The sequence below is a fragment of the Lissotriton helveticus genome, chromosome 2_1 (genome assembly GCF_964261635.1).
Source record: "Lissotriton helveticus chromosome 2_1, aLisHel1.1, whole genome shotgun sequence".
NCBI classification, from domain to species: Eukaryota; Metazoa; Chordata; class Amphibia; order Caudata; family Salamandridae; genus Lissotriton; species Lissotriton helveticus.
Genome location: NC_136059.1, coordinates 1,253,530,845 through 1,253,541,256, shown reverse-complemented (window position 1 = coordinate 1,253,541,256; position 10,412 = coordinate 1,253,530,845). Strand labels below are relative to the sequence as shown.

Here is a 10,412-nt window from a genome sequence, read left to right as displayed (position 1 = left end):
TTTTCTCCATGCAGTATAGCTTTGAAGTTCTCTATGCAGGCAGAGAGTGTGCTGGTGCCAATGGAAGGAAGAGAGCAGTGGCCTGCAAAGAATAACGTTTGCCACCTGCGCTTATCTATTTACAAATTAAGCAGTTTACTCAAGTTTCAGGATTGTGATGTGTCTTTTATTTCTATGCCAATTCCGTTTGAAATGAGCTATGATAAACATAACGTTGCTTTATTTTGGCACTATTTAGAAGCACCAGGGGTGGAGCTACAAGCAGATGCACTCTGACATGCAGCCTATGTCGCATTAGTTTTATTAGCTGCTTTGCCTAATCTCATTTTTTTAAAGTTTTGCACATTTTGAAAGTTATTTACTTGTATTTGTAGTGAATGCAAGTTCAGTGTCAGGTATGAGCATATTAGCATGTTTTTTGGGTTGGTTCATTTTGTCCTGGGAGGCAGCTATTGGTAAGTGTGCTTTATTAAATTACTTGAAGATGGAAGGAAGCTGGGTGGTGTATTCCCCCCAAAGAATTCCGAGCCGAGTATGAGGACAAATGAAATTAATAATCCATGTCATAAATTTGCAATCAAATCCTTTGCTGTTTTAAAAAAATTTGTATTGTATTGTATCTTGTCCTTTTATGATTTTAACAAAAATCTAATAAAGTGTATTTTGACTGACTGACTGAATTCCGAGCCCTTCAACTTTCCTGAAAGCCTTTGAAGCTGTACCAAGGCAGGTTCAAAACATAACAAGGCAGATGTCAGACAAAAATCACAGTACAGTTCTCACAGGCAATGCTCGCGAATCATATTAAAATAGCGAACCACAGATTGCAAAGGTAATAAAGTGTGCGACTTCCCAGGTTGCCAAGCACGGAGAGTGGAAAGCTGTTGCAGAGAGAGATATTTGTAGGTTTGGGAAAATTCAACCCATGGATTGAGATTGCATGTCTTGAAGATTGAAGTCTACACCTTGCTGGTGGGAAGAGGACTGTCTCTCTTGATCATCTTCACTAGTACTTTTGGCTGTTCTGCAACTTCACCCATTTTAGAAAAACATGTAAATATCCCTGATAAAGGTCCACTGTCCTACATTTTACAGGTTTGTGCCATAATCATGCTTCCTGCCGGCACAGCTGCTGCAGGATGCCAGTTGTCCTGCATTTGGGTTCCAACCACTCCTGATCCCTTGAGGTGCAGCCTGGCCAGCTGATCACAATCATTGCAAGAGTCTGCACCAGGAGACAGTGACGCCAACGGTGGGCTAATCGGAGTGCACTGGCTTCTCTATGCTCTAAAAGTTGACGGGCAGCAAGAAAGGGACAAATGGAGAGGGAACACCTTCCAGTCTGCTGCTGCTGATTGCCTAGAGCGGAAAGCCACCATCATAGCGTGACCTCCTGGAGGCTTTTTGTACCATTGCCCAACCTTCTCAAGTTTGTAGGTTTGTCCACTGTCCATAATGAGCTGCTGTGGACACCAAATGTCCTGTATTTTGCCGGTGCAGAAGAAAATACAAGTAACCCCTGACCAGCTTCTGCTTATTTGGTCCTCATCAGTAGGGTGCAGCTTGAGTTCTATGCTACAGAGAACACAGGACCCACGTCAGAGTCCTGCTTATGAGATTCGTTATGAGTATGTAGGGGAGTGTGAACCATGTGTACACAAGTGAGAGTGGCCATGGATATGGAGTTATCTGGAAGAGGGGGCTAGAAGCTTACAAATGAAAGTGAGCTAGGTTCATAGGTGACTCTTACGCACTCACAGGTAGGGGATCTAGTGGTAAACACAGGTCACTGGGGCTAAATGTATGCAGGTGATCTGAGTGTAGTTTAACAGTTGAAAAGGGCAAAGTGTACAGAGGTGAGAGGGGATAGGTGCACAAAGGCAAGGTATGGCTTGGACTATACAACTGAGAATGTCACCCAAGGGCACACACAAGTGATAGGGACAGTCCATCTTACGAGGTCTTATGCTGTTTTACAATCAAAGGTGCAACAAACCTAAGTAAACACAGGCAAGAGATGTGTAGGTGCATACATGTTAGACATGGTTTAGGTGTACACATATTGCACACAAGCAAAACGGAGTTAGGTGCATACAAGCTTCATTTTATTAATGTGCTTTTTGTACATAATAAAACATACAACAAAGCCAAAAGTTTCAAGATCTGCCAATTCGACCCTCCCATGTCCATAGAGTGCCCACTCCATCATTTCAGTTGCATGTAAAGTAGAACACAACCAGTACACATCTCACCATTGCATATCACAAAATCAACATTCTGATAGTCATGGCAGCAACATTACATTTTCGTTAGCATTGTCCATGCTATCATTGTAGTCTCAGTCTTCATTCTTCTCTAATTCTTGTTGTTCCAGGTGAACATTGACCAAATCTCATTTGACACCCCGACTACCAGAGCAGTATTGCTATTTCTTACATACCCCACATTCTTCCCTCAGTCATTTGATCACTTTGATGTCCCACTTCTGCCATGTCAGAACTGATTTTTTGATCCCCCCGTCTGCATTACATTTTTGGGCTACAACAGATTCCAGCTCCACCAGTTTGGCCATATGTTTATTCACCTTATCACCTTATTTCTGGAAAGTAGACCCAACAAGCAGGCGCAGATGTATATGCAAAGTCATGGCCATCAAAGAGGTCAATTTATCAAATACTACCTTCAAAAACCTGGCTATGCCCCTGAAATCCCACTACATATGTCTATATGCACCGATCACTGCTGTACATTTGGGGCATATTTCTGGAAGGGCAGGGTTTATTTTATGCAATAGGTATGGGGTGACATGCACACTGTGCATACATGTATAACGAAATTAACCACAATCTTGCATTTTGGGTCAGTGTCCTGGAGGTTTGAAACACATTGCACCCATGCTGCTCCGTCAATTCCTCTCCTAAATCCCTGCTCCAATGCATCTTCAATTTTGCAACTTTTTTGTTCCCTTTTGGTAAGAGCACCATATATAGCCTAGAGATCAATTTCTCTCCTTCCTGTAATCCCAATAACCCCTGATTCACTGCATGAACTTCTGCTTCTTGTGGAAATGCTGGCCAATTCTGCCTCATGGACACCGCTAATCCAGCGTATTACAGAAAATGTTTTGTCCTGAACCCTCAAGTATTGCAGAAATTAGCAAAACTCATCAGTCTCCCACCACCTATAAGTCCCTCAGTATGTGGAGTTTCCCTTCCGAGGGCAAATCTTTCAAAAATCTTAGAGGGTTTGTACAGAAAGCCTAAACCAAGCAATGAGTTGCGGGGATATAACATGAATGCTTGAATTGTTAAAACATTTTCTTTAGGGGAACCCCTATCAATAAAGTGCAATGAGGCAGGTCAATTTTTGGTATGCGCTTTCAACAGCGCTAATACATCCAGTGTATATGAAAGGGTGTTCAACATATATTCAGTATAGCCAGATCCATGTCAGATTGTTATGACATCCACAAAAAATGTATTTACACTGAACTTTAAACGCAACTGACTTGCAGAGTCAGTGGTCTTCCAAGAAAATCTGTCATGAGGCCAGCCGTATTGGGTCCAAGATGGATACTCCTTATATCTGTGAAAAACTTAAAATGTTCTTTCCAGATTAAGCACCCAGGTTTCCGGTGCATGCAGTTCGTTGTCAAGGGAGAATGGCAAAGGAGTGGACATAATGTGGTAGTTGAGAAGCTGCATTTTTTTGACTGGACATTTGTGCCTTGGGGTGGGTCTGTGCAGTACACGTACAGATAGGCTCTGAGAAGTAGCGCCTACACCTTTGTGCCATGCAGAGCCAGCCTCTGTTTCATGAGTATCCTCTTATGACACAGCACTGGGCGTATGGAGTAATGGCTGTCCATATTCTGGTTTTGCCTTGTCATGCTGAGATTCTGTCTGGGGTTTTGAGGCTGTAGTTGGGCATTTCAGGGTTTATTAAGGTATAATAAAGTTATAATGATAGTTATGGTTACCAAATTACTATATATGAATTTATGTTTAGAATACGATCACTGCATCTCACTTATGACATCTCTTCCCCTGGTATGAGTTGGCTGTCCTTGTGGCATTGTATTGTAACACTCCTGGCATGACAGGAGCTTTGTAAATGTATGGATAGCGACTAAAATACATTTTCATATATTTTAGTCTATTTTTTTCAATTAAGAGTTGTTTTTACCTACAATGAAGTGACTTTGTGTAGTGCCATCTGTGTCAACGATCTTGTGACATCACTTCCTGGGATGTAACCAGGGTGAAAGGGTGTGTGATGTCACTTCTGCTACCACTAGCAATTTTGTGAATCGACATCCATGCTTCGAATCCTCACTGGTTGCTGTATTGTAGGGTTTCATATTCAGTGTTATGATGGAATATCATCTCACAGGCTTCCATGCATGCTGCAGTCCGTTCGATTCTCAGGCTTATCAAGCCCATTTATCGGTCGGTTGCCGTGGTACTATCAACAACACTTTTATCCTTTCCTGCACGCTCGAAGACCATTGGCATTTTTGTGCCAGACAGAACAGGCACCTAAGGTCTATTTGGGACCGTATGCATGAGTGTATTTACCGGGTGACTTAAACACGTAGTGCTCACCCTCTTGATATCCAGATGGACTTCCTCTGCGCTTTATGAGCACGTACAGATTAATTGTAAACTTCTCCCAAATGGAATCTCCCTTTTCACTATATTTGCCGGTTCATTATGCCCAGTTTTGCCGGTCTTACTTTCATACCTCTTAGACCTTGAAAAAGTCCATAGGACGAAACACGTGTCAGCTGCCAGTGTTTTTTATACGAGACTAGCTTACCCGTCGCGCGTTGCTGCGCTCTCAGAAGAAAGGAAATTTAAGGAAACTTGTTATGATAACATTCAATTTACATTGTGTCATTTTTATCGAAACTTATTCATTTTATTATGGAAAACATTTCAAAGTGTTGTTTTAATTCAGTTTTTTTATTCGAGTGCTTGTGGATACACAATATTTTTTGTTTTTCCATCTGGTGCGTAGACGAATAAATCAGAAGGTTTTCCGACGCGTGAGCTGGCCACATACAGTTGTCCATGTGAGAAGCACGGATTCTTTAAATCTAGTCCACACACTTGCAGCGATTGTCCTTGTGCTTTGTTGATGGTCATTGCAAAAGCGAGTCACACCGGAAAGTGTAAACGTTCAGTATTGGAAAGATTATGGAGGGCCCTGGGTGGCCGGGGTGCCAATATTTAACAATTTTTTTTTTTTTTGCCAGAAACCTTCGCGAGAGTGTACTCAACAACTTCCCAAAGTTTAATTCCGATCGGATGAATGGTGTAGTAATGCATAAAGGACAAACAGACATACTTTGGTTTTTATATATAGATTGAGAAGAAAGGAATTAGAAAATAAAGGGAAAAGAAAACGTGAAATGGACTTCCTGTAATTACGGACTTGGTTACTGCCTTTGAAACAGGATGGCGTGATTTCTGTGTGCCTCTAGATATGTGTATATATTTGTATCTTTATAGACGTTTCTCTCTAGAGTGCGTCTCTTCTTGGGTGGCATGAGACTTATTGTCTGGAGAGCACCACACTGTACAGATGTCCATACGACGCCCCGGTTGACTTCGCAAATAGAGGTGTATTCGCAAGTGGGCATTGCCACCTCTGTGCGCTTGTGTGAATTAAATCACAAAGGCGAGACTGAATTATCATTCTGAGGAAGGTAGAAGAAAGCAAAAGAGAGTTGTTTTTAAAGGACAATTAAGAACTTTTGTTTAAAAACAATATAAACGGTGTCAAGACTAGGCATTGGTTAAAGTAGAGTATGCGTCAGCGGGTAAAATAAATGCATTGCTTGATAAAATATGTGCTAAAAGATCAGTCACACCTTTTTTTTATTCCAGTATGTCTAATGCATACATCCAAAATGTAAATGTGTTAGATATTTTGTCTACAAAAAAACTTAGAACAAAGATTTTGTATTTTTCCACAAATACTCCATCTATCAGGAATTGGAGTAAGATATTTAAACAATATCAATAAGAGAGCAATGAGTTTTCAAGTTATTGCTTTATTGGACATGCCATTGCCAAATTGCTACACAAAAAGTTGAACACAGTTGTTAACTATATGATCGATAGAAATACAGTGCATTTTCATAGCCTACAGGTCCCCATTCAGAATCAAAACCTGGCGCCCATCAGCCAAGTGGACAGAAGGAATAAACTTGTCAGTATCAGTGTGTTCACGCCTCTTTACCCATGTGGATCACAATGGGCATGAACATGCATAAATGTATATTGCAAAGGAGTAGGGATTCCACCACTCAAGCGTTTCATAAACTGTGTAAAATAGGATCTTGATGTAGGCGGGATGGTTTTGTTCTTTCAAGATGCCTCAGCCCTGCCCTAGTATAGGATTATCCTCTAGGAAAAGGAGGTTTGCTTTAAGCAATTCCCAGCACCTTCTTTTGGTAGAGAAGGAAGTGCTTTGATGTGCTGGTGAAACACCCGCTGTCCTGTTCCTGAAAACAATCTGGTATTTTTGGCAGATGAAAAAAGAGATTTACCTATAAACAGCCCTTTTGGCCAAATTCAGAAGCATGTTGTGCTTTAGTGGATGTGTGAAATGTGTTTTTTCCATCACTTCCCATTTTTCTTGTTTTTATTATCCTCAGTCTTTGTAATGTCAGGCTATGTTCCTTTACCTAACATTAAGGCATATAATGGGACTCAGTAAACAGGGTTTTTTCTTATTTAGGCAGAGGGTCACCCCCATCTCGGCAGGAAAGGAAAAATAAAATGATAATAAACACATTTTATTATCGTTTTATTTTTCCTTTCCTGATGAGTCTTGGGGCAGGGCGAGGAAATGTCATGCACAGAGGGAGTGGAAGTGCACTGTTGCTAGTGCGCATGACGGCTGGGGCGGCCAAACCATCATGCGCACTGAAGCTCTCTCTAACACAGTTGTATTGCCGGGTTGAAGAGAGCACAGGCTCCCAGTCTTACTGGGAGTGCAAATGTGCGGACCTCAGGCCAATCCTGATGCTGCCACCAGATGGGAGCCTTTGCCTGAAGGAGAGGAGCAGAAGAGTGTGAAGAGGCCGGCTACCGGTGAGTTTAAAAAATTTTTAAATTTTTTTTTATTTTGTCCCGTGCTCCCCCTTGCCCGCCACTCCACTCCTCCACAACACCGGCCGCTACTATATTTAGAGCATCTTTTTTCAACTGTATTATGGCATATGAACTATAAGTGCATTTCCTGTTCAACGCCAATGGCTTCTATCAATTTCTTGTCTATTATAATCTTCAATGAACGTAAGAGGCGATTGACCGGATTTATCCCTAGGAAGAGAAATGGCACACATGAATTTAGAGGTATTTAAATATTGAGGGGATTTTTATTAGAGAAGTTTGCATGGCAAAGGTGACCTTCACTTTTGCAACTGTGTAATGCACAGATGGGCACAAAGAGGATAGCTATGAAGCATATTCAACATTTAGGTCCACAAATTCCTCGCATGCATATGAATGGAAAATGTGTCTCCACGTAAGCAACAACAACGTTCGTCAGTGACTATATTATTTTTTAGGAGAAAAGGTATTTTTTCAAATATTTCTGGGCTATGGGAATGTAATGTGGGTTTCATTGTTATTTCATTCTTTAATTATGGCTTCAGTACACCTACCAGAGTTTAGGGGCATATTTATGGGAGTCTTGTGTCATGTTTGTACCACGCAAAGTGGTACATGTGTGACAAGCCTTTAAGTAAGATTTATGAGCTCGCAAAGCCAAATTGCGTGGTTTGGATTAGCTCCATAAATCTGGACTAAGGCAATGTAGAGCAAATCATTGCACCGCTTTACTCTACGCAAGGCTGGCATTTAATTGGCTTTATGGTGGGTGTTCCCACGCAACTACCATGGTTTTTTACACATTTCGAGATTTACAAGGACTTGTATACCTGGGAATGCGTCAAATGTTCACGCCTCCCCAGGGGAGGCGTAACAAGGAGAAATATCTTTATTTCTTCCCGTCTTTCATCTTTCTATGTGCTGTATTCTGCATAACACATAAAAAGAGGAAACCACCTCCATGGATTGTTTTTTTACAGGAAGGTGCCCCTTCCCGCACAAAAATAATCCTGCCTGCCATGGTGCAAGGGTGCCTGAGTTAGCGTTAGTCTGCAGAAACTACACCAGCACAGGATGGAATGGACAGGAATGCATCATATTTGATAAATACAGTGCATTCCCGCCCTTTCCCTGTGGTTCTGGGCAGCACAGCAAGATAACTTTCTGCGTTGCCCTGTGCCACCATTCCCGTAAATATGCCCCTTAGTCTCTGCTAAATCCTGCAACATGATTTTACTCACATTGGCAAATTTAAAATCTTAATGGTCTAAAGAGTATGAGTGCATTTTTTAAAAAAATGATGGAAATAAAGCATCTCAGTGTCCAGTGATAGCACAGCTCTCTCATACACTCATCCTTTGAAACTGCAAAACTTTGACAAACCAGAAGTTAACACTAAGGACATGGAACACAGCAACACTGGAAAGATAGATTGACAATTGTAAAGTGGAGAATTGGTCGTTTTATCGGGCCTGCTCCATCAGGTGTGGCCTAAAATGTCAGGATGGTCCGGATGCTGGAAAACAAATAATCAGTTATTTAATTAAGTGCTTTGGGAGTTATTCGTTTCTAGATTGAAGGAAATGACAGAGAAGAAACATAAAATGAGATGCATTGAAAATAACTGAAACCTGCTGGAGTACATCATAGTGAATAATTCAGGTGCCATGAAATCAATACAGAGCTACAAGGAAATACCCTCAACACAATATTGGAAGCCCCCACACAATCAAATACAGTACGTTTTACATAAGACTATGCACAAAGTGGTCTGATGGTTGCATTTGCCTTCATCAGCCGAGGAATAGCAGTAGACGAACGTGATAAACAGTGAAGGATCTAAAGAACATGTGTTTCGCTGCCAAACCTACTTTTTCAAGACATGTGTTACGACATGTGTTACTAAGTCAGTCAACTACACATTATTCAATTTGTTAAAATCATAAAAGAAATAAAACATTTATATACAATTAAAAGGTCACTTATTTCATACATATACACAGTCATAGCAAATTCATTGTGAGCGCATGTGTTACTCTCTAGAGAAACGTAAAGATAATAATCATCATCAGCTTCAATATACAAAAAATATTTAAGATGTCCCCAAAATTGTCTTACTCTGTGATGCAGAGAAAATGGTTGTAAAGGGGGAAAATGGTTGTAAACGGGATATCATCCGATCAAGATGTGCTTTTGAAAATTTTGTGAAACGTAGTTGGGAATCCATGGTACGCCTCTAAAGATACCAAAAAGTTCTAAACAGTTTCTTCCTGACAATATGGCAACCTCTCTTCTCCCTGCGGTTTTTACTAATGTAGTCAGTGTAAAAATTTAAGGCAACAATAATAATACAGAACAATTGACATTTAACTAATCGATAAAGAACAGAAGAATTGTTTAGAAGAAAGAACCAACAACTATTTATCTCCAAAAAGCACAAAATATATTTTATTAATAATCATTTCAATAATAAGAAAACCCCGTCATACTGTTCCAGTCGTGTCTACAGTCATGCGTCTCATACAGTCTACACTCAATTTAAAAGCAACATTCTAATGACAAAAGATTGTAGTTTGCAAACGTAATATAATGCCTTAAATATTTACACTGACTTATGTAGCTCTGCCTTAAGGAACTTTTACTTCATTAGCAGGGGGCCTCCCTCTTTTCATTAGTTTTTACTAAAATATACATGGAGTAATGTGAGACTTATTTTATGTGGTACTGTAGGTGCCTCCAATATCGTTTTACATGTGTTATTGAAATCCACAGAGTAACTGGTGGCTTGTGAGTGCACCAGGCACAGCACTCTCTATAAATACATTTATATACCTGCAAGGTGAGATGATCTGTCCTAAATTCAAGTTTAAACCAAATTGTTTGAAGGGTCTTGGCATACGTTTGCTGCTTTTTTCCTTTTATTTTTGCTGTGGCTAATCGTTTTGGAATAATTGCCTTATTTTGTCATGAACCTTTGGTTGAACTATAGTGTTTCTCTTACAGGATGTTGGTTTTCAAATTCTGGCCCCTAAAACACAGCTGGATTCTAGGTTCTGAGACAAGATTCTGCGCTTTAGATATTAGAGATAACATCAAATCTTTAGAAGTTAAAGCTCAGCATTTAACAGCTTGTAAACAAAGCAATATCATTATCGAATACAGCTTTTTAGGAAAATTAGCTCAAAGATGTCAAAGACTCCTGTGCTTCTGGTCCATGATTGAGTACTAGACAGGTGTACTGCTGAATCGTGCCTCAACCTTTTTCTGCAAGAATTGCTTAAAAAATAT

The 10,412-nt window shown here is 40.3% G+C and overlaps 1 protein-coding gene across 2 annotated transcripts in view; it reads right to left on the bottom strand.

Annotated features, from left to right (window-relative positions):
* Window positions 1–2,083: 2,083 nt before the first annotated feature.
* The window catches only part of LOC144818609 (alcohol dehydrogenase 1-like), a 293,232-nt gene continuing 284,903 nt past the window's right edge, over window positions 2,084–10,412 (bottom strand). For both annotated transcript variants that reach the window (XM_078676205.1, XM_078676206.1), the window contains one exon: window positions 2,084–8,640. In XM_078676205.1, coding sequence (XP_078532331.1) covers window positions 8,616–8,640 — 25 coding nt within the window. In that variant the 3' untranslated portion in view covers window positions 2,084–8,615. The remainder of the gene's footprint in view (window positions 8,641–10,412) is intronic.